This window comes from Tribolium castaneum, chromosome 5 (genome assembly GCF_031307605.1).
Source record: "Tribolium castaneum strain GA2 chromosome 5, icTriCast1.1, whole genome shotgun sequence".
In the NCBI taxonomy this organism is placed as follows: domain Eukaryota; kingdom Metazoa; phylum Arthropoda; class Insecta; order Coleoptera; family Tenebrionidae; genus Tribolium; species Tribolium castaneum.
In genome coordinates this window covers 7104841-7130467 of record NC_087398.1, presented here as the reverse complement: position 1 = coordinate 7130467, position 25627 = coordinate 7104841, and the positions used below count along the sequence as shown (strand labels likewise).

The 25627-nt window shown below is 34.7% G+C and overlaps 3 protein-coding genes and 1 long non-coding RNA gene across 9 annotated transcripts; 2 read left to right on the top strand and 2 right to left on the bottom strand.

Moving 5' to 3' along the window:
• The first annotated feature begins 3208 nt into the window (after positions 1–3208).
• On the top strand, positions 3209–7671 carry Golgin97 (Golgin 97). Of its 2 annotated transcripts, none has more exons than XM_064356760.1 (6): positions 3209–3807; positions 3856–4073; positions 4284–4544; positions 4597–4842; positions 5117–5560; positions 6929–7162. In XM_064356760.1, exons 1-6 carry the CDS (start codon positions 3432–3434, stop codon positions 7028–7030), a joined length of 1647 nt encoding a protein of 548 aa, XP_064212830.1. In that variant the 5' UTR covers positions 3209–3431; the 3' UTR covers positions 7031–7162. The 2 variants fall into 2 exon arrangements, with proteins under 2 accessions (XP_064212830.1, XP_971801.1); XM_966708.4 differs by having other exon boundaries at positions 3210–3807; positions 6994–7671.
• A 26-nt stretch (positions 7672–7697) lies between these two features.
• On the bottom strand, positions 7698–16853 carry Fatp1 (Fatty acid transport protein 1). Of its 3 annotated transcripts, XM_064356759.1 has the most exons (10): positions 16711–16853; positions 13934–14238; positions 11811–12199; positions 11534–11765; positions 11235–11436; positions 8785–8977; positions 8457–8738; positions 8101–8412; positions 8010–8056; positions 7698–7951 (listed from the first exon to the last, which is right to left on the bottom strand). In XM_064356759.1, the coding sequence occupies exons 1-10, from the start codon at positions 16738–16740 to the stop codon at positions 7913–7915; spliced, it is 2031 nt and encodes a 676-aa protein (XP_064212829.1). In that variant the 5' UTR covers positions 16741–16853; the 3' UTR covers positions 7698–7912. The 3 variants fall into 3 exon arrangements, with proteins under 3 accessions (XP_064212829.1, XP_008193688.1, XP_015835677.1); XM_008195466.3 differs by having other exon boundaries at positions 7698–8056; XM_015980191.2 differs by lacking the exon at positions 16711–16853 and adding an exon at positions 15111–15157 and having other exon boundaries at positions 7698–8056.
• LOC107397966 (uncharacterized) lies at positions 8973–21635 on the top strand. Of its 3 annotated transcripts, XR_010334224.1 has the most exons (3): positions 8973–9148; positions 13915–20007; positions 20066–21635. It is a non-coding gene; the product is annotated as an uncharacterized LOC107397966 (long non-coding RNA). The 3 variants fall into 3 exon arrangements; XR_010334222.1 differs by having other exon boundaries at positions 13915–21635; XR_010334223.1 differs by lacking the exon at positions 8973–9148 and adding an exon at positions 12490–12629 and having other exon boundaries at positions 13915–21635.
• Positions 19965–25610, bottom strand: LOC660598 (uncharacterized protein C05D11.1-like). The gene is made up of 11 exons (XM_966814.4): positions 25270–25610; positions 24985–25226; positions 24350–24937; positions 22869–23135; positions 22394–22819; positions 21922–22339; positions 21639–21876; positions 20706–20892; positions 20361–20662; positions 20159–20311; positions 19965–20110 (listed from the first exon to the last, which is right to left on the bottom strand). Exons 1-11 carry the CDS (start codon positions 25460–25462, stop codon positions 20056–20058), a joined length of 3069 nt encoding a protein of 1022 aa, XP_971907.2. The 5' UTR covers positions 25463–25610; the 3' UTR covers positions 19965–20055.
• Positions 25611–25627: the final 17 nt, after the last annotated feature.

Genomic DNA, 25627 nt, shown 5'->3' with positions numbered 1-25627 from the left:
TAGACAGATAATTACAAGGTTTTGAGTTCGATTCCTATCGCCGCCTTTTTTTATTGAGAATGCAGTTGTTCTTAAATCTGAACTGGTGAGATCTCGAGTGGCCATAGAGATTGAGGACCCACGAAGATTGACGAGCAACTGAGTGCTGCCAAATATTCTCAAAATATTTCTCGGTTTTGGGACTCTTCCATCTATTCATGACTTACAGTAATATCGAACAACAATGACCTGTCTGTCCTGTTGATTCGCCAAAGGCTCATGAGTCGAAGACGAATTCAGGATTGATGGTCGTGCCGATGATTCTCCTCGATAGACACATACCTATAAACGGTATAAGCTGTCGTGAAAGAGGAGATGCTGTAAGAATAGATCGGATTGTACTCGGAATGAAAACGGGGAATGTTTTGCACTTATTTTTATTAATTCTGTAAATATTCTGAATCCAAGAATTATCATGAAGGCATAGTCGAATATTGGGGTGTTGAATTTGATAATTAAGACACAAACCGAACATGTTTACGATAACATTAAAGTTTTAATAGCGATCTCTAAATGAAAATCCATAATGGAGTGTTCAGATATTTTAGTAGACTTCGAACAATTAGGTGTATCTTTTTTATGTGCGTATAATAGTTGAGTACAGTTGGGGTATGCAAAATTTATTTGCTAATAATTTTTAAGACCTTTGCCATGCGCCAATTGGCTTGGTCCAGAAATGAAAAGCTATATTTTTGGGGTATCTAAAAACTAGGGAATTTATAAAGGTTTTTCCTGGTTTTTAAAGTAATTTTACTTGGAGTGTCGAGGATTTTAAGTCGCTTTAAGTTGTATTTCATTGATTTTTTCCATGCGCCAATAGGCTTGGTCCAGAAATGAAAAGCTGTTTTGAGGTGTGTGAAATCTAGACATTTTGACAATGGTTTTGAGGTAATTTTACTTGATTTTTGCATGCGCCAATTGGCTTGGTCCAGAAATGAAAAGCTATTTTTGGAGTGTCTAAAATCAAGGCATTTTGTAAGTTTTTTACATCTTTTTCGGATGGTTACTTTTGGGAAAACAGTAAATTTGTAGGATTCTACCCTGTTTTTCGTGTGCCCAACTTTTAGTGGCCTACACATATTTGGGAACTTTTGGGGTGGATAAAAATTAATGATTTTTGAGAGGTTTTAGGCCCTATTCGGTTGTTTGCTTTTGGACAAACAGCTAAATTTGTAAGGTTCTGACTTGTTTTTTAAGACGTCAAGTGTTCTGGCCCAGAAGTAACATTCTATACTCTACTATGCACACGTAACTTTTGGAGCACTATTACGTCATGTACTTCGATTCCCGATTTAAAAATGTGCAGTGCTATCTCGGTTCCTGATGGAGATACGGGAACACGACATATCCCATTCGATAGCGCAGGAAAAATAGTACGGTGTGTTGGGGTTTTCAAAAGGGCTGAACCACCCCTCTATCTCCAACAGAAACGAAGATATTTCGCATTTTGTGAATTGCAGATTTTCTTCAATTTTTATAAAAATTTTGATAAGTGAAGGAAAACTTAGGTAAAATTCTGCAAAATTTTAAAAATGGATTTCGTATCAGGATCATAGGAACACAAAGAGGTCTCGAAATTTTTGGCGGCGTTTGCACGCAACCAGTTATACTTATGCGTGTATTTTGAGTTATATATCTTTTCTCATTACCCTTTTGCGTTCCTGTGATCCTGATACGAAATCAATTTTTAAAATTTTACAAAATCGTTTCACTTCAACTAAAATTTTCTCACACTCTTAAAATTTTTATAAAAATTGAAGAAAATCTGCAATTCACGAAATGCCAAATATCTTCGTTCCTGTTGGAGATAGAGAGGTGGTTCTGCCCTTTTGAAAACCCCAACACACCGTACTACTGCCCCGAAGTATTTTTCCTGCGCTATCGAATGGGACAGGTCCCGTTCCCGTATCTTCATCAGGAACCGAGATAGCACTGCACATTTTTAAATCGGGAATCGAAGTACATGACGTAATAGTGCTCCAAAAGTTACGTGTGCATGCAAAATTTGAAGTTGCTACGACAACAGGAAGTGTTTTAATTTTAAGTTCAAAATATTTATAATTCCGAAAGACAACAAACAAAGCAAGTTGAATAAAAACTCTAATAAAAAAACTTCAGCTTTTTTGTTCATAGTCTTTATTTAATGCGATTTATTTGGAAACATATTTTGCGAGTTAATTTTGGGACACTTCCTGTTGTTGCAACTTGAAATTTTGCATGCACACGTAACTTTTGGAGCACTATTACGTCATGTACTTCGATTCCCAATTTAAAAATGTGCAGTGCTATCTCGGTTCTTGGTGGAGATACGGGAACGGGACCTAGCCTATTCGATAGCCCAGGAAAAATACTACAAGGCAGTGGGGTTTTCAAAAGGGCAGAACCACCCCTCCATCACTAACAGGAACGAAGATATTTCGCATTTTGTGAATTGCAAATTTTCTTAAAGTTTTTAAAAAATTTGGAAAGGTGAAAGAAAATTTAAATAGATTTTTAAAATTTTCAGTTTATTTTATAAAAAAATTATACAATAAAATAACAAAAACCGTAGGCGGCGACATCTAGATATTAAGTGTAAAAGTACAATTTTACAGTAACCTATAAAAAAAACATCTATGACTTTTTAAAAAGTAGTAAATTACAGTAACCTGTAAATTAATAAAAGTTTTAAATTATACAAAAAATTTAAAATAAACAAAATCTAGGCGACGACATCTAGACATTGGATATCAAAGTACAGTTTTACAGTAACCTATAAAATCTTCTGTGCTAACTATGGGCTGTTTTCTTAAACAGTAGATTACAGTGACCTGTAATACATTAAAAACAGTTTTAAAATTGCAATGGTAGTTTTCTTCTAAATGTTCTTAAAGCCTTGTTTTTCATATTTTTTTAAATAAACAAAAAAATTAAAAACAAAATTTAATATAAACTTTGAAAACAAACAAACAAAACATAAACGACGACATCTAAACATTGGGTATTAAAAGTACAGCTTTACAGTAACCTATAAAATTTTGTGTGCCATACCAAATTAAAAATTTAGAAAATTTTTGTTACAACTTTAGGTTGAGATTAGATTGCTGTTAAAAGCCGGACAGTTTTTGCATAGTTTTTGGCTCATTATTTTTATTGCAACTCGCTGACTAATTGCAGGACACGCACGCGATTGGTGTGCAAACGTCAGCGGTTGTTGTCACACCTGCCTGTCACCTGTCGGTGAACTACTAATAAAATTGTTAATTATTATCACAGTTATTATCAACAAATACGTGTAAATGCGCGTACCCGACCGTTTTGCCAATAGTTGTGTTCACATTTTCGAAAATTCTGCCACATTTTGCAAAACCAGTGCTCAATAATGCCCGTAAAATAGCTCCAGTGCGTGAAACATGTTTGCCTCTCTGAAAAACAAAATTCGGGAGGAAACTGGCAGCGACCTGTCGAAACTAACCGCGAAAATAACCTCCTCCACGGTCCAGAGAATAGACTCGTTAAGGGGGCGCTCGCACCAGGGCTCCTCCTCAAGCATCAACTCCCTCGTATCGTCGGACGGTGTTAAGGAGGATGGCCCTATCGATTCTGAAGAGCTACGCAAACGAATATTGAAAATCGAGGCTGAATTCACGCGGAAGTTGGATCAGAAGGAACTAGAATGGAGGGAAATAGTGGCCGAGAAGGACAAGCAGTTGCAAAGTCTGGAGAAGGAGAAAGAAGAGGCCCAAAAACAAATCCAGATGCTCAGAGAGACGCTGAAAAGCGCCGAAGGTTTGGGCGTGAAACGTGGAGATTGTCTCTAACCGCTTGTTTTAACAGAGTTCAAGCAGAAGTTGGTGGAGCACCAGGAGGACAAAGAGCAGATTGAAAACTTCCAAACTCAGGAATTAAGCAAAGTCAAACACTTGGTGTTACTGAGGGAGCAAGAGCTGGCCGAGAAGACGGCAGCCTTGAAGGAGGCCACCGCCCAGTTGGAGAAACTCCGCACTGAGGTGTCCCGACTCTGCCGCCAGGAGGAGCAATTAAGTGATTTACAGGTAATAACTCACTCATTTCTCAGCCGTTCCAAACTCCCCCGACGTGTATTGTGTCTCGAAATTAATTTTATGTTCAAGTGTTTTAATTTCCAACAGAGTTCGCACTTGTTTTATTTTATTTGGTGAGCTTCAGCAATCACAGGTATGTGCTTTTGGCTTTTGTGTTATATCGCTTTTTCCAGCACTGTTTTATTAACCGACCACTTTCAGGACGACTTGGAGTCGTTGAGACACTCCAGTTCGCGCGATTTGGCCGCTTTGGCCACCCAGTTGGCCAAAAGCGAGGAGGAAAGGCGTCATTTGTCCGACCTTGTTGTTGTTTTGAGACAGAGAGTGGCCAATGAGACCTCAGACGACGAACATGTCGCCTCTGAGAGGCGCCTGTTGGAGCAGAGGCTCGAAGAGGCGCATTTGCACCTAGCTGACATTAAGACCTCCTGGAGCGATAAAATCGCCTCGCTAGAGACCCAGGTTTTGGTTTTGACCAATGCCCTGTTTTTTGTATTTTAATTGTGACGACTAGGTGGGGCGCTTGAGCAGACAGGCGGCTGAAGAAGGCAGCGAGAGACGGCGGGCGGTGCAGGAGAAGGAAACCCTGGCCGAGAAAGTGCGGCAAATGGAAGCGGAATTAGAGTGTAATAAACTAGAAATTAATAATAAAGAGACGAAAATCAAGCGATTGACTTTGGATGTTGAAGAGTTGTCCAAGGAGCTGAACGCTCTGCGGTCTGAATCTGAAGAGGAAGTTGCGTTCCTCAGGACCCAACTTGTGAGTCGATAAATAACGGGGCTTTCACTTTATTTCACGTTTGCCGACACTTGTTATATTTATTTTGTATCAGTATCCCTGGGACCTAACATTCATTACTTAACACGCTTTGGTTTACTTGCCTTTATTTTATTTCGCTTTTGTTTTTATATTACGAAATAAATATTTTTCACGATACTTTGTATTTTTTTTAGTGCGGGTTAACCCTCTATGTGTATCCTCGCCCCATTTTTGTGCCAATGATTTTGTATTAATTCCGTGGATTCATTTCTAGCAAAATGCCCTTACAGAGGTGAAGGTCGTTCGCAAGAATCTGGAGAACACCGAAAGTGAGTTGGACAGGACCGGGGAAGAGTGTAGCAAATTGAAAATCTCGGTGGATTCGGAACATGAGGCGAACAGTTCGCTCAGGCTGATAATAACCAAGTTGGAGAAGGAACTTAGCGAAGAAAAGACGAATTCGTTGAATGTGCAGAAAACCTTGTCGAGGGTCACTGCTGAGAAAAATACGGCACTGTTGCGTAATGCTGAAGTTTCGCAACAGATGGAGATAATCAAGCAGGAGAAAAGGCGACAGGAGGGAGAAATGAACGACTTGCTTGGCAAACTGAGTCAATTAGAAGAGGAGAGTAGGAAACATAACGAGAGTAAAGCGATGGAACTGGAGTTGAGGAATAACATCGCGGAGTTGGAAGATCAAATATCGGAGAAAAATAAGGTAAAATTGAGACTGTGACAGAAAGCGTCTTTTTGATCAAGCGAAATTGTTTATGTTTCTATTTTAATCTATTTTATGGAGCTATAACGCGAAACGAGGAGCCCGATTTAAAATGTTTAAGAAAAGTGGTAAATTTCTATATTTATACAACCGTGATAACGTAAAAAATAAAGATAAAAATGTGTTTGTTTAATGTTCACGCCTTTTCGTTTAAATTTTTAAGCTTATAATGACAGTTTATCAATAACTCCCGAATTAAGAGGTTTGATAATTTGCTTTAATCTTTATGGACCAGTTAAATTCCCATTGAAGTTATTAATGTTTTGTGAAATTATTTAACAACAAAACAATGGAAGTATTACTTTATTTTAATGTGTGGGAAAAATAAATGGATTAAAATTGATTTGTTTTATTATCTATTATAACTAAGAGAAATGCTTCAGAATAACTCAGTTTTTTGTTGAGAAAAATTTATTGCAGTTGAGGAAGGCTTCAAGTTATTTTAAGTTAATTTTAAATCAACTTGTTCAGTACTTGGAAAAAATTGAGAATGCGTTATTATTTTTTAAACTACGGATACCTAAAGGTTAGGATATGAAATTAGGTACAAATAAAACGTTCTTTTCCTCCATAGTTTCTTTAATCAGTTGTTTCATTATCGTCTACTTATTCCTTCTTCAGAACAACGAATTTTAAAAAATGGTTGTATTTGTGTAATCGTTAACACATAGCAAAGAAAAAATACAAGCAGATAGAGCATTAAATTCTCAATAGAAAAAGATAAACATAATGCAAACATTTTATTGTAACAATATTTAAAAAAAATTCAAAAATATACCAATTTGCACTCAACCCCATATTTTTCAAAACGCTGCCAATACGTTTACAGATACAAGAAAAATGTTAAGAAAAAACTGTAGAAAATTAAATTTCCTACAAAAAAGTCAGCAAGACCATATGTCTTTTGTAGAAAAAATCTTTTTGTAGAAAATTTAATTCTCTACAACTTTGTTCTTTAAACTTCAAGCGTGTTACCAGCGTTCGCAAATTATAAGGTGGAAAGCATAAGATGGTTCCAGATTGTTTTAAATTTATTTAGTTGATAAAAAAATAACATTTAAAATTTTCCGAATGCTACGAATAAGGTACTGTCTGTTTTATTTTCCCTCTGCTTACTATTATTTCAGGCCAGCAATTTTTTATTACATTGGTCTTAAAACTTAAATGGGTTCGAAAAACTGAGCTAGTGATAGAGATATTTGAAGCAAATTTAATTTTCAGTTTTGTTCATTGCATTTTTTATCTCTAAACGAATTTTTCTGTTAGTACTTGTCTTGATTTTTTTTTGTTTATGGTGATCTCACTTAGCTGATCAAGAAGAAGCTTTCTTTTACACATTGTTGCAATATTTCTACAACCATTTTTCCTTCAAGAATATCAAGACTCTCCAGCTGCGCCTGGCCGACATGAAGAAAACCCTGCAGCAAGAGTTGCGAACGCCAGGTAACCCGAATTATCATAGTGACTTAGTGGAAAATTCAGCAGCTATTCTCACTCCCAGTCAAGTATCAACAAAAAGTTTTCCCAGTGTGGTGAGAAGGGACGAAGACGATGTTAATTTCAAATATTTAAAACATGTAGTGATTAAATTTTTAACGAGCCGGGAGTACGAAGCTCAACACTTAACTAAAGCAATAGCCACCTTACTTAAGTTTACAGCCGAGGAGGAAAAATTAGTCAATGATACTTTAGAATGGAAGAGATCGTGGTTCGGCTCGAAACCGAAGCTGGGGAACGGCCAGAAAGCCCGGGCTTTGCCGCACAGCTGATGGTTGCTTTAATTCTTGTGTTGTGATAGCTCGACCATTCCGCTTGGGGCATGTGTTTCTTCCATTTTAATACTTGCACGTTTCTGTTCCCTGTTTTATTGTAGCGATTAAGACTTATTTATTCTATTTTTATAAAGCAAATGCCCGGATAGGATAGTTGTACAAAATTGTAAATACCAACAAGTTTATTTGTCAATTTTTAAATCGTGGATGCTTTATACTGTATTTATTATTTTTGAAAGTTTAAATAAAACTACAGATTGTTATTTTAAAGACTGATAAGCGGGTGTTTGATTCAAGAAACGGCGCCTTTTACCAACCATGTATTCGCAACAGTTTATTACATAAATATGTATAGTTAAACTTAACCAAAAAATAACAATTACAAAATTCTACAAATACGTATATAAAAAATACGTTTTTAATGCGAGCACTGTTCGCGCATTTCGTAGTCCCTATAGTTTTCAGTCATTTGAGAGGATCACAGAGGCCAAGTCGTCACTTCACATTCATTACACTCTGATTATTCCGTCATTGATTTGTTGGTACACTTCTGGCGTGACTAAGGAATAAGTGCCTTTACTGTCCAAATAATAAATATCGTCGCTTATTTTGCTAACATCGAATCCTTCCTTTTGTAGATCGTTTTTCTTCAACTTGTAAGTACCTAAAAGCGGGGATTAAACTCGCCAATAACCCACAGGAACCAACCTGTCATATCTAACTTCTTCAAAATTCGAATGAAAATCGGTCTAGCATAGAACGGCAGCGCCTTTTTGGTGCCTTCTGCCAGTTGTGCGAGGTCCACAGTTCCCTCAGGATCAAAAATAGCCGCCATTCCGGCCCTCCCCTCAACGCCCCTAATCTCAACCCCGTACACTACCACATCTTTGTACGAAATAACGTTACTTAATACTGCTTCAACTTCCGAAGTTGAGACATTCTCGCCTTTCCACCTGAAAGTATCTCCAGTCCGGTCCTTGAAGAACAAATACCCAAACTCATCGGCGACTAGAATATCCCCTAAAACGCAAATTAAAACTGGAAACATTTTTCCCACCGTCAACCTGATAAGAACGCCTTATCTCCGCGATGGAACACATCCGTGACCACCTTTTTCTTGGACGCTTCCTCGTCCACATAGCCCAGAAACGCGCGCGATGGGTTATTCGGGATGATTTTCCCGATGAAAACGCCCGGCTCGTTGGGTTTGCACGGGACGCACAGCCCATGGGCGTTTCTGATGGGCTCGCCCGTCTGCGGGTCCACTTTTATGATGGAGATTGGGTACACGGAAGGAATGATTCGCGAGACGAAGCCGATCGCCCCCACAGTGTTGTCCACATTGACTGCAAAACGGGAGTCAAGTCAGGTTTTTGGGATTGGTGTGCTCACCAATGTTGGCGTTTCCTTCAGTGGCGCCGTAAAATTCGGCCACTTTGGGTATTTTGAATCTTTCGACGAACTCGCACCAGATTTGCGGCCGAAGGCCGTTTCCGTATATCATTCGAAGGTGGTGTTGCGTGTCGGAGGGTTTTGGCGGCACCGCGAGGATGTAGCGGCACATCTCTCCAATGTACTGAGCAATCTGAACAAAACAGGCACACTATTAACTACAAGCTATTGGCTCCATTTGAGGACGTGGGACGTTTTAACAATATCTAATTCAATACACAACCCACATGAATGATAAAGATTGAGGTGAAAATTTCAACTGCGAAGCAACAGTTTTTACGTGTTTTGGGTATTGTGTCAGTCGGTAAGTTTTATAAAATAATTTACGTAACGTATTGCTTTCGCAATTGCTGCAAATTAAGACATTGTTGTTAAAGTTACACGCACAATTGTCTAATATGTGGTCAGAAAGCTAAATTTATTTTTAAAAAATGTTCTCCTGAAGGCAGTACGTTTGGTTTTCTAGATATGAATACAAACCAGTCAAAATTCTTTCACCACAAACTCATAAATTAATTATAAGCAGTTAACTATTTCCATAACGCTTTACAGAAAAAAAAACGAAATCTTGACACTGGAAATGTTTTTTTAATTTGTAATATTTATGTAAAAAGCTAGATTTTTTTTAATTAAGCTGCTTTTAAGATAAAAACTTTCATAAAGCAAAAATATCACTTCTTCACCGTAATTATTGTATTACAGTAAATTTTTATTATTTACAATAAAAACACAAAGAACTAACTTTTGTACGGCTTTTGAGAATTCTTTTATGAAAAAACTACATAGTATTATGAGCAATATGTTTATTTGAATCGTGTAGGATTTTTCATAATAATTTTTATCTTTATTAAAAAATAAGTAGTGTACGACGAACTAAATACTGCGGCGGAACCAGTGGCTGAAGCACATGACGGCAAAAATATCTTTATTAAAAAATATATATAAAAAAACAGAGTAAACAGACCAGTAAATGGGAAAATTTCACATCAAGCGAAAGAAGTGTATTTTTCAATGAATTTATCAGATTTGAGTTTTCAACGTATCTTTTCCCTTCTTAAGTAATAAGTTAAAACAGTAACGGTAGAAAAAACCAGTGATGCACATCAGTGATACAAAAAAAATTTTTGAACAAGCTTTGTATTACAAAGGAGGTAAGTGTTGGAAATTTATAAAATACGACAACATAATTTGTAGAAAAATATGCAACGGCTACGTTTTTTTTAAAACAAAAACTTTTTAAATACATACAGGGTAATTTTTTATGTATATCTTAGCAAACGAAGGAAACATTTGAAAAATCTAGTGCATGTAGGTAACTTAACTTTTTCAGGTTTTTAATTTAATTTTCAGAACTATATACCATTTCAGTTCATAGTAGAATTGCATCAGAGCATTTGAACTTTTTGGAGTGAAAATAAAGCACAAATTGAGAGAACTTTTCAGAGAACTTTCATGTGCTAGAACTAAGTTCCCTATTTTATTAAAATAAACTGATTATTGAAAAAACTTAGGGATATTAGCGAGTTTTGAAGATAATTCATAGAGAAAAAATCATATCATATTCGGCAAAACAATAACATACAAAATAAATACCTAACTCGATATTCTCTAACCAAAAATTTACTGTGTAGAGTAAAATGTGGACACTTCAAGGGTTAGACATTAGGTTGTCTCGGCTCGAAATTGTTTTTAAATTAATTAAATCAATTTACACTAAAAACTGTCGACAAAATTTTCCATGACAAACAAAAGACAAAAATTTTTTCCATATTATTTCAAATGCTGCGAATACGGATAAAGATAAAATTGAAATCTAAATGGTTGAAGACAGATATTAGATCTATCCGAATTTCTTGAGGATTGTTTTATTCTTTATTACAACTTTGTTCCTTACACTTTCTTGTATCCTAACCTGGATTCCTAACGTTTTAAAAAATATGGGGTAGTGCGTCAAATAATATTTTTCTGTATTTATTTTTTTTATTTTTTACATTGACCTTATCTCCGCCGTATTTGCCTGTAATTTTATTTATTTTGCGCGCACGGTTTTAAATACAGCTATTTTTTTATTCCAACGCCTCAAATTTCTAACATACTCATTTCTTAAAAAAATAATTAATTACATATTCTGAAAAATAATCTGGAGACAAAAATAATTAAAAAAAGAGGTATTTTATTCTTAGCTAATAAGTGAAAACGGTTTTTCTGTAAAGCAAGTTTTAAAATGCTTCCACATCTCGAAAACCTTCAGCATTTTTTGTATTTATCGTGAATCGGCGACCGCTTGCTGACCTTGATCAACTCTTAATTTTCCAAGGTGTGTGTTACATACGTGTATTCGACTTTTTGTCAATCAAACCTTGACTCGCTCAACGTGAAATAAAACTCACCGTGCATTTGTATTTTTCGCAGTCGGGGAAATAAGCTGACGCTGAAAATTTCTTCCTAATGACTAAAGTAGCACCATAAATCAGCATTTGTCCAACTGACATGCATCCTCCGGCAGTGTGATACAACGGCAACGGCGTATAAAAGCAGTCCGAGCTTTTGAACCCCGACAGCCAATGAATTGCAGCAGCGATAAAAATGTAACTACAATAGTACAATACAAATTACAGTTGTCAATAAAAAAAAGTATAACATAAAATAGATTATTTCGTAACTAAAATTATTCGCTGACGGTATTTACCGTGAACTGCTGATGACTGCAGCTTTGGGCAATCCGGTGGTGCCCGAAGTGTAAATGTACACCAATCTGTCATGATGGTGGAGTTTCTCCGATATGCTGGGGGGCGTCGGGGGCGCATCGTTGATCAGTTGTCTCAAGTCGCGGAATCGTTGATCGACGTTCGATTTGTCGGTGATACACAACTGGTAAAAGGTGACTTTGGCTTCGATTTTTTCGAAAACATCGATTATTGCTAAAATTCGGCTTTAATTAACGAATCATAAAATTGGTTTCTTACCATCTGATAAATCACTCCCGAAAATGACGGCTTGGCTTCCAGCAATTGTGATGGAATGTACGAGTGAATCCAGTCTTTGGTTGGTGTTTATTAGTGGTGTTATAACACCTAGTTTCGATAAACCGAGCCATAGAGCAATAAACTCGGGCCGATTTTCCAAAAATAAAGCGACAACGTCGCCTTTTTTGTAGCCGTGGCTTTTGAATACGTTGGCTACCTTATTACTATACTCTTCGAGTTGAGCAAACGACCATTCTTGGTCTTCGAAAAGAATGCAGGCTTTGTTAGGGTGTCTTTTTACGTTTCGGCGGAATATATCCGCCAGGGTTACGTCCTCTCTTTGCCATGATTTTATTTGGATTAGGAGTCTTAGATATTTGTAGAGAGCTCTGCAATAATTGCATTACAATGTAAGGACAAAATCAACATTGTTCGGTTTGTTTCTGCTATTTGAACTTTTTGTGGCGTTCGGGAATAAATATGCATAATACATTCGAGTTATACGAACAGCATACAAAAACAATACTATTATAGGTAATAGGGCATGACTTGTCAAAATATTCATGCTAAAACTGAATTCTTAACGATTCATTTAGAATTTATTAAGAGGGTAAATTTAAATAACTAATCAGCAAAAGAAAAGTTTTTCTAAATATATTCGTAATTTAATTATGTCTATTGGAAATTCCATTAGAATACGCTCAACACAGGTATAAAGTCCTTGACCACCGCAAATTATAATGTGTTTGTGAAAACTAACGTATATAACACGTAGCAAAACAGAATGAATTTTCTAATTTCGTTGTGATGTCGCAAAAGGTACAGTGTTCTAGTAATTAAAAATTGCAATTAGTACAAATGATGAAAGGAATGTAGTGGCGATTTCACCAACCAAAACACAAAGAAGAAAACCTACATACACGAGAAAATATTTGAGTATTTTTCAGATGTTTGGTCTAATTAAATTTATTAAACTAATTTGCAATAATTACAAGCAAAATTTAATCAAAGTAAGCGATACATGCAAGCAATTTAATGCAAATTTTCCCCAATTAATTAATTATAATAACAAACTTTGTTTTTTTCTGTTAATTTAAATTTAATATAAACAACATTTTTAAGTAGTGGAGTTGTTTAATTCATTGTTTTAATAAATGTCCTTACGCAATATAGGTGACTTCATAGTATTTCCATTTCATCGACGAATTATTTGCCCTTATTTGTAGTGTACTAAAGGTGCCAATATCTTTAATTTATCTCAGTAACAAAATAAATAATTCAATAGTTGAGTGAAAAACTCTCACGGATTTGCATTTAAAACACCAAATTATAATCTAATTATAAACAGAGAAGTAAAAAAAGGACTACAGACCCACGTCCTTGGGAAATCATGGTAAATTTTCGTTGACGTATTAAAGTTCTCCTAATTATGTTATCCAACATTTCCATGAAATTTCAGTAAAATAAAAATTTTAGAATGATATTCCCCGGGCGCTTCAAAAAGGCAAGTTTGGTAAATTGTAAATTTTGAAAAAAACTGCCAGATCAATGAATTGTATTTACAAAAATTTCAATATGGCACAGTTTTATTCTATAAGTCATTAATATGGAACAAAATTTGCAAGCATTCCATTAATTATTGGCGTAAAGCATAAATACTGTAAGTACCTACATAAAAATTTTCCGTATCAAAATTTAATAGTTTGTTGATTAGTACGTTTTGTATTGGGTTTTAAAAATATTACATCATTTGAGCCATAAAACAATTTCTGCTGATTGTTAAATTGTTCCTAATTATGAACAAATCAATGTAACTTTTGAATTAACATAATTGAATACTATTTTAAATCGAATTTGCGAATAATAAAACTAGTCAATTTAATTATAACTGCATTTGCGACAGCTCAGTAATTTATTTAACCCTAGTTCACCTTAATAAAGTTGCGTTGAAAGAATGTAATGGAAAAGTATAACGCAAACCGTAATCAAAAAATGAACTTTATCCTTCCCTCCCAGATGATTATCTTATCAGTGTGATAAATTTGAATAAAACACGTGCTTCAAATAACATAAATAATGCATTCGAAGTTAATTTTTGTCGTAGTGATGAAAGAAAGCCTTACTTGATGTCCCTGGGGGCAGTCATAAGGGCCACGTAGAACCATCTCCACTTTCCAGCGGCAAGGTACGCAACGATAGCAACTAAAATTAATTGTACCAGACATTTCCAGCCTAGGAAGAAACACACAACGGCACTAAGAGCCACCAAAACTGCAACTATCGCTGTCATGACCAGTATCCGCCGTATTAGGACACGAACTGGTCTTGTCTTCAGGCTTTTGTGTCGCGTGGCGCTTTCTCTACTTGACTCCTCGCCGACCGCTGCTTTCCCGCTCTCCAAATCCTCCGACTGGCGATTTTCGCAAATCTACCATCAACAAAAAGTTTCTTTCACTTTTCGAGGTTAAGTTGTTATTGACATTTTCAAATGTCAAAGGGGTTGCAGAAATTTTTTGTAATTTAATAGCAATCCGCAGAGATTTATCTACACTTTTGGAAAATAATAATGTTTAAATATTTAGTATAAAAAAATTGACGGGAAATAAAAATAGCTCGAAACTATTTTTTATGTAGACAACCAGCAATATTCGAAAAAACCACGACCACATTATCTGCTTGTTGTGTTGCCTAAGGTAAGAAGGAATTTACAGATGTCGCTAAAAACCGATTTTTGTATTTTTTTGGCGCCAAAAAAAAAATTTGTAATTATTAATTATTAATAATTTTATTTTATTTGAACGACCAAAATGGCTTTACTAAAAAATCTAATTTTTGGTTTTGCAGATAATTTGTTTAATTTTATATTGTAGAACTAATGCAAACCATAAAAAATGTTATTTATTCTTAAAATACCCCGTGCTTCCAATTTAAAATCCAAAAGTATCTAAAACTATTGTAATATTCATCAGACATCTATAAGTTGTTTTTAAAACAGAAGTTCATTAACATTTGACCGATGCAAGGTCAAAGAAAAGTGCAAAATTATATGTCGATACACTAAAAATTAATCTCTTTTTTTTATGTAATGATACCCATCTTTAAAAACAATAATTTGAAATGCACTCTTTGTTTTACTGAAACTACAGAGATTACTGAATAAATATAATCGCTGGAAGTAATTTTATTGTTTTGGCTAAAAATTACAAACGGAAATAAATGGTGAAAGAATAGAATTTCTGTTGCCTACTAACACACATTTGCTTGAACACTACGCGAAACGTAAATACATTTCTTACGTACCTCTCTTTCTACATTCATTTTTTTAACATACGTAAAGTTATACTGAACTTGAAAATTGAATGCTTAACTAACGCTCGAAAATATCAGTAATTATCCTCGTGATAAAATTGCTTCGTCGGGAGTATTATTTTCTGTAATTGGTGGTATTATGCACGTAAGGAAAAAATTGTAGACAACAAATGGAATAATCCCCAACTGATGAGGAAGTTTTTTTTTATAGTAGTTTTTTACCTAATAATAATAAATCACGGAAACAATTAAATTAGCTCATACACTTGAAACCTAAGCATTGTATGTTTATGACCATTAAAAAAATTGTTGTAATTATTAGAATTTCTGATAAATGGTAACCACTTCACAGAAACCACTCTGGCCTTTGGTCATCTTTGTAACGTATTTTTTTTAACTAGTAATTTCATTTACTTATTTCGGTACTTAAGTATAGGTTGGTAGTACCATTGAGTTTATAAAAACTGTTAATTGGATAAATTTTGTGGTATATTTATTAACACTTATATAACAGTGGAAATCCCTATACTTAATTGACAAAAATGATTTTTTTAATACAAGGCTGAAGACGTATAACCATAGATAAATACAGGAAATGTTCTGTAAATTTATTATTTGTACCATTATTTTTTATTTTTTATTATTTCTATAATATGTACGAGTAAATTACATACAAAGATTAGTAAACCCGGCAATGACGAAAAATAAAAGAATAAGTCTACTATTAATGAATTTTTAAAAAGACGTTAATACATTATTTGTCAATTAGACTCTTGTGTTCTTGAGATAAGTGTTTCAAATGTAGGAATTATGTTCATGTACCTACTTATTGACGTGCATAAAGCTTTTTATCTGATTATTCGATTCTAGTATTCTAAAGCAAATTCTTTCTTTTTTTCCATTTTTTCAGAAATCATTTACAAATAATATACGAAGGGTTTTCCCAAATTTCACAACCACTACCTTACACACGTTTAAACCTAGAAAATTTTTAATGTTAGAAAAAATTATATAAATTTTCTTTTACGCAAACGTGTAATTTTAACGCATTTTCAACTATTGCTTCAATATTCGCAATTATTTCATTTAATTGCGACTGCACTAAGTACTAATTCGTATGTTATATAAAAGTTTAGACTTTCCAAACGAGAGGTTGTGCTATTAGCTAGTAGCGGTGTTGCAAAAATTCATTTTTTAATGGTTGAAGTAAATAATGTGTCATTACATTACTCATTACATTAATATATTATAGGAAAATTCAATCTATGGAAGACGAAGGTTGCACATAAAAGTTGTTGTCACTACATTAGCTATAATTAATTATTGTTAGTCGCTTCGAGAGTAATTAATTTCTTCTAGTTTGATTATGAGAAAAACATTTTTCCTGCATCCCAATAATAATAAACAAGTATTTTTGAAATTGTGTTATTTGAAAAAGGAACACATGAAGTGTCATTTGCATCCATAAACATACAGTTGAAGGTTAGTAATAATTTATCGTAAAATAGAAAAGAATGCAGCTTGAAATGAAACCACAATTAACACAATTAGCATTGCGAGGTCTAATCTAATTCAAAAATAAAAAACATACTTTTGCGTTGCCGTTGATTTTTTTATCCATAATGAAAATGAAACTGGTCTCATGCACAAAGTTAGCACCCACTGTAATAAACCATTATTTTTATTGACACGAAAAACAAAGCTTTCACAAGTAACGGTTGTTCGAGAACTATTACATATAAACGTCCGCTATTCTTTACGACAGGTCTTTGAATGGACTCTCAGGAGGTTTCAGCCTGCAGGTACCCCTCTTCGATTTCATTTCACCTCCTTCATCACCGATAAAAAGTCCTGCATGTTATATAACAAAACAGACTTTTATTAGAACGAGAAATGCGGCATCTAAATAATTAACAAACTGGGCCAGTTTTTTGATTTTTGATTTTTGTCCATTCGGTCTTTTGTGACATTAAGTATAATTTATGCTTTCTAAATCTACTAAGTAGGTAATGTAATATTATATGAGTACAATTTCACTCTTCCACTTTCTACAACATTTGCAAAAAATCACCTCCGAACAAGCAGATGAATAAAATAATCACGTAGAGAAACTCTCTTACGTAACACTAATCCAGAAGAATTATTTCGGGTTATTAAAGTGAATTACCAGTAATTGAATGGTCTTAAAAATCAATTAGAGAAAAAGCCGCTTCTACGAAAATCAACCACTTTGAAAAAGTGTGCACGTTCTTGAATAATAATCTGAAATACCTAAGCACACAATATGGCAATGTTTATAGTACACCCACTTATGCGGTGCTAATGACACCTAATTCTTTTATTTGTATTCCTCATTGTTGTTCTGCTTGAAGAAATATAAAACTTAAAATACGGGAAGAAGTAGAACATAAAAAATTACACGCTAAATCTTGAAAGTTGGGACAATCATTGTGTGCTAGAAAATCAATTAAAAGTTTGTACAATAATGCGACCTGGATTGAACCATGTCGAGTTAAACGTACGAAAATTTTCTGTTAGTTTTCCGGTTGTTGCAGCGTGACCTAGTCTAGAGTTGAGCAAAACCGCTCATTAAATAATAATTAGCACTGAATATTGTTTGCAAAAAAAGGCGTCAAGTTTGACACGTGGTTACATATGTATGATAGCTTTATTTACTCGTCTGATAGATTAATAATTATTGCTATCGCTCGTTGAAGAACGAATTAGTCAGAAACAACCAAATTCAATTTTAGGAATATTACCCGCAGGTGTAATAATTATGAATGACGTCTATTGTAATACGCATTTGTGATAAATAAATTGGTTTTTAATAAGATACGAAACAGGTATTAGGTAATCCCCACATTACTAATTTAAATAAAAAATCAGTAATACATCTTCAATAATTACCATAAATCATTTTCATGTGTTAGGTTTCAGTTATTAGATAAGTAGGTATGCACATTAATTTCTAAAACGAAATTCACTAAAATAAAATTAATTGCTGTAAATTGTATTTCATGGTCCAATTATTACAAAAATGATCAAAAGCCTACTTTTGGAACTTATACAAATACCACAAATCATAATATTTATTCGACAAAGATTAAAACTTACGGAAGTAAAGCCAATCAATCAGAATAAATTATTTATAGTAAATAAATACCAAAGATTGTTGCTGATAAAAAATTAAAATCCACGCAAGAATTACCAACTAAATTCAAAAAAATATATTTTGAATATTCAATACTTCGACATTTAAACAGGTTCTGATTTTGTTGTATAAACCTTGATTATTTTTCAGTCTTATTCGTTTCCAAGTTCAAGATCAATGCGACTGTTATAATTCGATACGACCTTTGTCACCATAATGTTTTTACAGCTAGATATGTGGGATAACAACAACAGGGCGAATAAAATTATAGAACGAAGCGTTTTTGTTTAAACAATTTTCCTTCAGAAAATAAATATATAGGGGTTAATTATGTGATCATAAAACTTTATTTTCGTTTTGAGTTACATGTACCATTTTTTCGACAAAAATTAAAATTAATTTGTATAGTTGTAATCCTTGAATCGGGCCTTCTGAGACAAAAAAATGTTTCTTATTTTCAATTCGAAATAAGATACCAGGAAAATGTGGTACCTGGCATGTTGCACAAAGTGAGTTAATTAAAACTTTTAACGCTGCCATTAATTAACTGTTAAGAGGTTCCAATTAAATAATTTTTGCGCTGACGTAGTAGAAACTAATTCATTTACATAATAGTTTTGGAGAAATTAGAAAAAGAACTGGATTAGTATGAACTGATTAGCATAAAATATTGTTAACCTTTAGGCCTACCAATTGTAGTAAAAATCAAAAATTTTGATTTCAAAATCAGTACAGTGTCTGGGAAACAGGGTTTGTTTTTGGAAAAAAATACCAAGGCCGCCAGATGGTTACGAGACAGGAATTTTTAAAGACGTCAATGTGGACTCGTAATTATAGAATTTTGAACCAGATTACCTGAACATTCACCATCAGACGCTGACCGATTCGGTAACAATAGCTCGGCAATTCTAATACAATGGAATAATTTTCTAAGTAAACAGTTTTCGTCAACTAGCTAAATTAGGATAATCTCAACTAGTTTTAGAATATGTAAAAAGGGGCCGCTTTTTTGATGATGGTTTCCTTATTTTGTTTCTCCATTACGGATTGTAATATGCTAATATGACATTTAGGCTTTATCAATATTATTCAAATAATATAATGACTAATTAAGAAATCAAAATGTTTTTAACTCACTGACAACTAAAGTGAGTTTTTTTTTGTATGATACAAAACCGAGAGACGACTATAAAGTGTGCTTTGTTTTAGTTATTTGGTACTGTAATTTTTAAGCATCGGTCAAATTTTTGAGTTATTAAAATAAAAAAAATCTTTACTCGAGTAAAACGCATGTATAAAATTAAAAAGTTAAAAATACCAACAAAAAAAAATAATTAAAATATGTGATCCACTAATAACTGCTATTAATTTTACAAAGATGCTTTGTCATCCATTTATTTGATTTGTTCGCCGGAAATGACCTTTGGTTTAAATTTGAAATAAGTCATATGTTTGCATAATAAATACTCGGTACCTTATTTTAGTAACTGCCATAACAAGAGTTGAAAAAAATCGGTAGACTTACTCGTAATTTGTCCTTTGTTGCAAAATCCTCAGGTGCATGAACCCCATCTGCAGACCGACTTCAAGGTGAACACTTCACTTCACAAATAGCTGTCTAAAAAAAGTCGCGACAACTTTCTGCCTTTTTACCTGAAACTAGTTTTTGGGGTAGGAAAAATCAAACAAAATTGTTTTACGATAAATGTATTTAATAAATAAACACATCCAAAGGTGAGTATGGACATTCATAATTTAAGTGTTATCCACATCGTTGTATAATTATTTCAAGAAACTCTCCTCCAAAGATGGATACACGGTTAAATCAATATTTACACTGAAGCAAGAAAGCGTCAAAATAATTTCCCATTTGCTAGAAACCTACCTTCTAAAGGCCTCCTTAATCTGCTCAGCTTTTGCAGGAACCGAAACAATCGCAGTCTTAGTTCTTTTAGAGTCAAACAATGCTAACAAATATTTTTTACCCACATTATTCAATTCCTCCACCGTTACGTTGTGGATCAGATTGAGCAGAGTTCTAAAGCAAGCAGTTGAACGAAAAATTCAAACAAGTACACCCAGCTGACCTATTATACGTAAAATCAACTTGCTGGAAATAGGAAATGACCGATAATCCAATCACACTCCCTATAGTCTTCTCTTTTTCGATCAGTTCGAAAATGAGAGAACTCCTCGCAGAGTCGATCAAATTAGTATCCCACTCTTGGTTATTTATCTGATTTAAAATTATTTCCTTAGCTTCCATATAAGCACCGACTACGTTGGTGGCGCGCGAAAACACCAAATAAAGGAGGCCCTCGTGGGGCTTAACCATCATAGTGTAGCCATAGGCGTACCCTTTGCCCCTTATTTGCCTCCACATTGGGCCCTAGGACACACTTTGCAAAAAATACACAAAATAAAAGTATCACCTCGGCTTGTATCAAATACTGTAAGTAGAGCATCAAAGCAGGCAAGTCCGGGTCTTCGTACGAAGAAATACTGTCAACAGTTTGATGGAAGAAGGAAGATTCCAGACAACCCAAGCCGATAACACAACCAGTTAAAGTCTGCTCGTGAGACGGTTTTATCAATTTTAGATCAGGCGTGACATGGAGTCTAAAATTTAAATTAAAAAAATATTGCACGTAATTAAAACGAAATATTAATAATTAATTAATAATCGAAATAAAGCACGTTTTCTGCACTTCTAGAGGTCACAATAAAACGTTTAAAAAATAATATTAAATGATAACTTCTGTAAAATCATTTCAGTTTTTGATATACAGTAAAAATACACTTTTTGCAGATACACTTTGAAAAATTTTGAGAATTAAGTGTGCATCTTTGATACCACTTACGGTAGTTTAATTATGAAATTTAATAAATTACATTTAACTGGAAAAATACTAACGAATTGCCGAGAAAATGAATGGAATAAAACAAGATTTAGTGAAACAAATAGAACGACTAACTATAATAGCCTTATAATTATACAAAATTACACTTCATTCGTTTCAAAAATTAGGTACTTTCGATTTAGGCGAAAAAAACTAAGATTATTTAAAAAATAATAAAAATGTAAAAGGTGTTTTATCGAAGATGACGCCGTACTCGTAATTTATATTTGCTTGTAATCAGTAGTTTGTGTTCAATTTTTGAAAAATATTATGTTGTATTAAAGTATTAAAGTAACGGAATAACTGCGCTCTTTGGCGACATTAACGGAACTATGGAGGCCGGGAACATTTTATTTCTCTAGTTTCATATCCTAACCTTTAGATATCCGTAGACTATTCTGTTCGGAGCAAAAAAGTTGTACTGTATTCTTATTTTGAAAATAAATAATAATAATAATCACATACTTTTCTTGGACTGGGCTGACATTCGGCGGCAAAAATTTGCTCAACGGCTCTGTGGCATCAGGAATTGTGTCCAAATTTCCGATCAAATGCAACACTACATTTTTGGGATCGACGAGAATCTGCCAGATTTTCTCGCACGTGACCAACAAATCGACCGATTTTTCACTGGCTAGAGTTTCACTAGTCTCCGTTAAAAATTTATTTTGCAAAAGAACCCCACTATTGTAAATATTACTGTCTGGAAGAACAAAATTACTCTTAAAAATTTTTTCCACAAACTTACTTTCAACAAATCGTAATCCTCGCATAGCGTAAGCTACGACATCCCGGCCTGATCTTTTGGCCTGTGCTACGGCATTGTTCATTTTCGCCGCGATTATTTTCAAACGGTCGACTGAAAAAACAGTGTTGTATAAAATATCGCGCAACCATTCGATCCCCTTTTCGTATTTTGCGACCTCAACTTGCAACATCACGGAAATTGTGTGTGAGTAGGGGCCGCATTTGAAGAGGGATTTTGAGCCCAAGCCGATGCTTGAACTGAAGGAAACAGTGTCGTTGTTCAACTGTTCGATAACTTCTTCGTATGGGATCAGTTTCCCGTTTTTCCTGATCGGGGATTCGAACAAGGATTCGAGCATCAAAGGGAGGTAAATGCGCAGTTCTGGCGGAACGGCTGTGCTGTCCAATAACGCATACAACTACAATTATTGTGATGACTTGAATGAAAAAATTGTGACGCGGGAGCAACTCACGTAAATAAATTCGGATTTTATGTGGTCAAAGCAGGTGTAGACGTTAGTTTTGGATAAATCGATCTGTTGTCTGTCGTCTAAGTCAGTTCTATATCGCTTAATATCGTGAAAATTGATAGTTTTGAGGCTTGGGATGGGCAGTGATGTTATCATGTCAGCCGGTGGGTCTCTCCCATTGAACGTAACCGCGTCTTCCAATAGCTTCCCCTTTTCCTTCAACCCTTCTTCACCCAGAGAATCAATCTGTTCCTTAATCCGTTTTGCTTCCTCCTCAGCCATCCTCATTTGTTCGTCCTTACTGGGAATGCACTGCACCGCCACGTAATTATTATCAACTAAATATTTCTTCATCAAAGAAACCCAAAACGATTTGGGTTCTTTCAAAAGCTTGCCTAAATCGACCAATGGATTGAGCCTTTGTTGGAGCTAGAACGGACGTTTCACACTTCACGTAAAAATTGTGCCTATGTCTTACGTCCTCTTTCGTATTTCCGTACAAAATGTGACCGATTATTATAAAAGCTAAAGTGCTATGGGGGTTGTTTTCAATGTCGCTCAAGTGCTCCAGTTTGTTGCGTTTGATTATGCTTTTGATACGTTCCATATTGATGTCTTCTTCATCAACAAGGCGCTTCAGTAGTGCTTGCAGTTTTGGTTTAACCTCTGGTAATTTACTAAGCGGTACGTCCTCGAACATTATGTAAATGCAAGATTCGGCGTTTTCCAAAAAGTTGAAAGAAATCTGGAATTAATTAAATTTTTCCAAAGAATTTTAACAACTTAATTTTGAAAGCGAAGGTTGGAGTTAAAACTGGAAAGACATTGTTTTGTCCCAATAACTTTTGACTGAATAAATGTATTTCAAGCAAAAAACTAGCATTGATAGCTACATTTTCATCCCTTACTCGCTAGCTATCATTACTTATTTTTTTTAATTTTGAAAAAATTGTAGTAATGTAATAATGTAATAATATTGTATTGATTTTTTTAATATTAACGTTTCAAGTTAAAGAAAATTCATAATAAATAACGATTTATAATAAGAAAAAAATTCACATCAGGGAAGTAGTTTTTAAAGAAAATACAAACCAAGAGCCCATTTCACCAACTTTTTGTCTTTGCACTGTTCATTTTTCAGTAATGCAAAGTGGAAAGTGCTCATCAGACACGAACATAATTAAAAAAAATTTTTAGTTTACGGCTCGGTTTAGTATAAAATAATTTGCCGAGAAAATATACTATATGACCGCGGAACTGTTTTGTATTTGTAGATCCTTTTGGCTCAATTTTTTTCAGAAGGTTACATTACAAATTCTTCTTTTAGAGAGAAATCAAATGTTTCTCACTTATTCAACCTTATTTTTGGAACAAGTTTTCCATTTGTGAATAAAAAAAAGTTTAAATATAGGTCAAACGTGACTACCCTACAAAAAATAGACGAGAAGAGAACATAAAAAACAGTCTTGGAATTTAAAGTTGTTATCACTAGTTGTTATAAGTCGTCATTTTAATGTACAATTTTTTAAACCACCGTTCATTCATTCATTATAAAACAGGAACATGCAAAATATACAAAAGTTTTACACACCGCTGACTTTACCTATCATAACTTTTGTTTCTTTTGGTAAAACAGATAATTTCACTTTGCAGAGAGAAATGTGTAACGGAAAAGTCGAAAACTTGAAAATGGTGAAGCAGAGGCCTTTGGATATAACAATTTTGGCTATTCAATAGTACAGTTTCAGAAACCTTCACTAAATTGCATCAAGGTGAAATAGTTGTGTAATTTCATATGGTCAAACATTTTAACAATGCTTTTGTGTTTAATCTAGCGTACAAATAAGTGTAATTATATTGCATAGAATATTTGCTTTTTTAATAATAATTGATAGGTACTTGATAGCAATCAATCAAATCGATTTAATAAATTATCAGAAAAAAATAAGGCCAACTCACGTTGCTGGCATAAGGATCATCAATTTCAATGAACTCCTTGGGCAAGGTATAAGTGGAAAACTCTGTGAGATATTTGAGAAAAATGCACACTGCGGTCAACATATACTGTTCAGTAACAGCAGAAGGCCCCCTCCAGCCAATACAAAAAACGCCGTTATTCTCCTCATCAGTGGGATATTTGATAATCAAATCCTTAGATTCCTGCAAAGATGGTACTGGACTTTGCCACGGTCTCTTAAAATCGCCGCGTTCCCCCTTCGTCAGTATCTTCCGTTCCAAAGTCTCTAAAGCTTTAAAAACCTCCTCGTGCTTAATCTGCCCTGTGATAATAACTTTCAAATTCTCAGGCCTGTAGAACTCTTTGTGATAGTTCTTCACTTTATCATTAGTCGTGGACTCTCTCAGATTTTTCATAATTCCGCCGGTTTCCGAGGAATAACCGCAACGTCCCGGATACATAGCCCTGGCCAAGTTGACATGCAGTCTGGATTCAGCCGTGTTCTCGCGCCCTTGCATTTCACAGTAGACAACACCGGCGTCGTCACCCAGGGGCGTGATGTGGTGAACTTCAGTAATAAAACCCTCCTCCTAGAAACAAATCTGTGCTTCCAAAAATCACAAAACGAAAAATTTACACTCAGGATTGGATACAAAATGTGCTCTAGAAAAATCGGCATCAGGGCCAAAAACCCCTCACTGCCGGCCGTCTCCATGGTGTAGCACGTGTGGTCGGTGTCCGTCCAGGCGTTTGTCCCGGAGGCCAAGCAGCGATTGGCCAGCAAATCGAGCACCCCCTTGTAGGGGTACTGCTCACTCCCCAGGAAAATCAAGTGTTCGAGAGTATGGGGCAAGCCATCGTCGTCAAAAGCCTCAGTTGCTACAAAACCACGATTAAACCAATTCCAAAAAAACGCCAATACCTAGACAGAAGTATCCATTAACCACCGGCCCATCCACCTCAACTATGACCACCGTGAGCCCCGTGTTTTTCGAGCGGTACTCAAACACCGGGACCTTCAAATAGGCGTGCAAACAGTTCACCAGTTCGAAGTCGCCGGTGTGAACATGGGGGGTTTTATCCACAGGTGGCATCGCACAGGTTAGGTCTACCATGAATTCGCACAATCGAATTGAAACTTGCTACAAGAAAGCCTTAAATTGCTAGATTTGATTTGTCCACCTTTTTGGAATTGATTATGAGCACTTTGGGAGAAAAAAACTAATTATTTTGTTACTTTGACAGCTTGCACCACATCACTCAACTGTCAAAAATTGAAA

Excerpts from the sequence above, each read along its gene's own strand:
- Golgin97 (XM_966708.4), top strand. The coding sequence starts at position 3,432 with ATGTTTGCCTCTCTGAAAAACAAAATTCGGGAGGAAACTGGCAGCGAC. Across the intron at positions 3,808-3,855 it reads GACGCTGAAAAGCGCCGAAG|AGTTCAAGCAGAAGTTGGTG; the intron begins GTTTGGGCGTGA and ends TTGTTTTAACAG. Across the intron at positions 5,561-6,993 it reads AAATATCGGAGAAAAATAAG|AATATCAAGACTCTCCAGCT; the intron begins GTAAAATTGAGA and ends TTTTCCTTCAAG.
- Fatp1 (XM_008195466.3), bottom strand. The coding sequence starts at position 16,740 with ATGGATAAAAAAATCAACGGCAACGCAAAA. Across the intron at positions 14,239-16,710 it reads AAATCAACGGCAACGCAAAA|ATTTGCGAAAATCGCCAGTC; the intron begins GTATGTTTTTTA and ends TGTTGATGGTAG. Across the intron at positions 8,057-8,100 it reads GAAGAAGTTAGATATGACAG|GTACTTACAAGTTGAAGAAA; the intron begins GTTGGTTCCTGT and ends CCCCGCTTTTAG.
- LOC660598 (XM_966814.4), bottom strand. The coding sequence starts at position 25,462 with ATGGTAGACCTAACCTGTGCGATGCCACCTGTGGATAAAACCCCCCAT. Across the intron at positions 22,820-22,868 it reads ACGGAAATACGAAAGAGGAC|CTCCAACAAAGGCTCAATCC; the intron begins GTAAGACATAGG and ends CGTCCGTTCTAG. Across the intron at positions 20,111-20,158 it reads ATTAAGGAGGCCTTTAGAAG|TGTAAATATTGATTTAACCG; the intron begins GTAGGTTTCTAG and ends TTCTTGCTTCAG.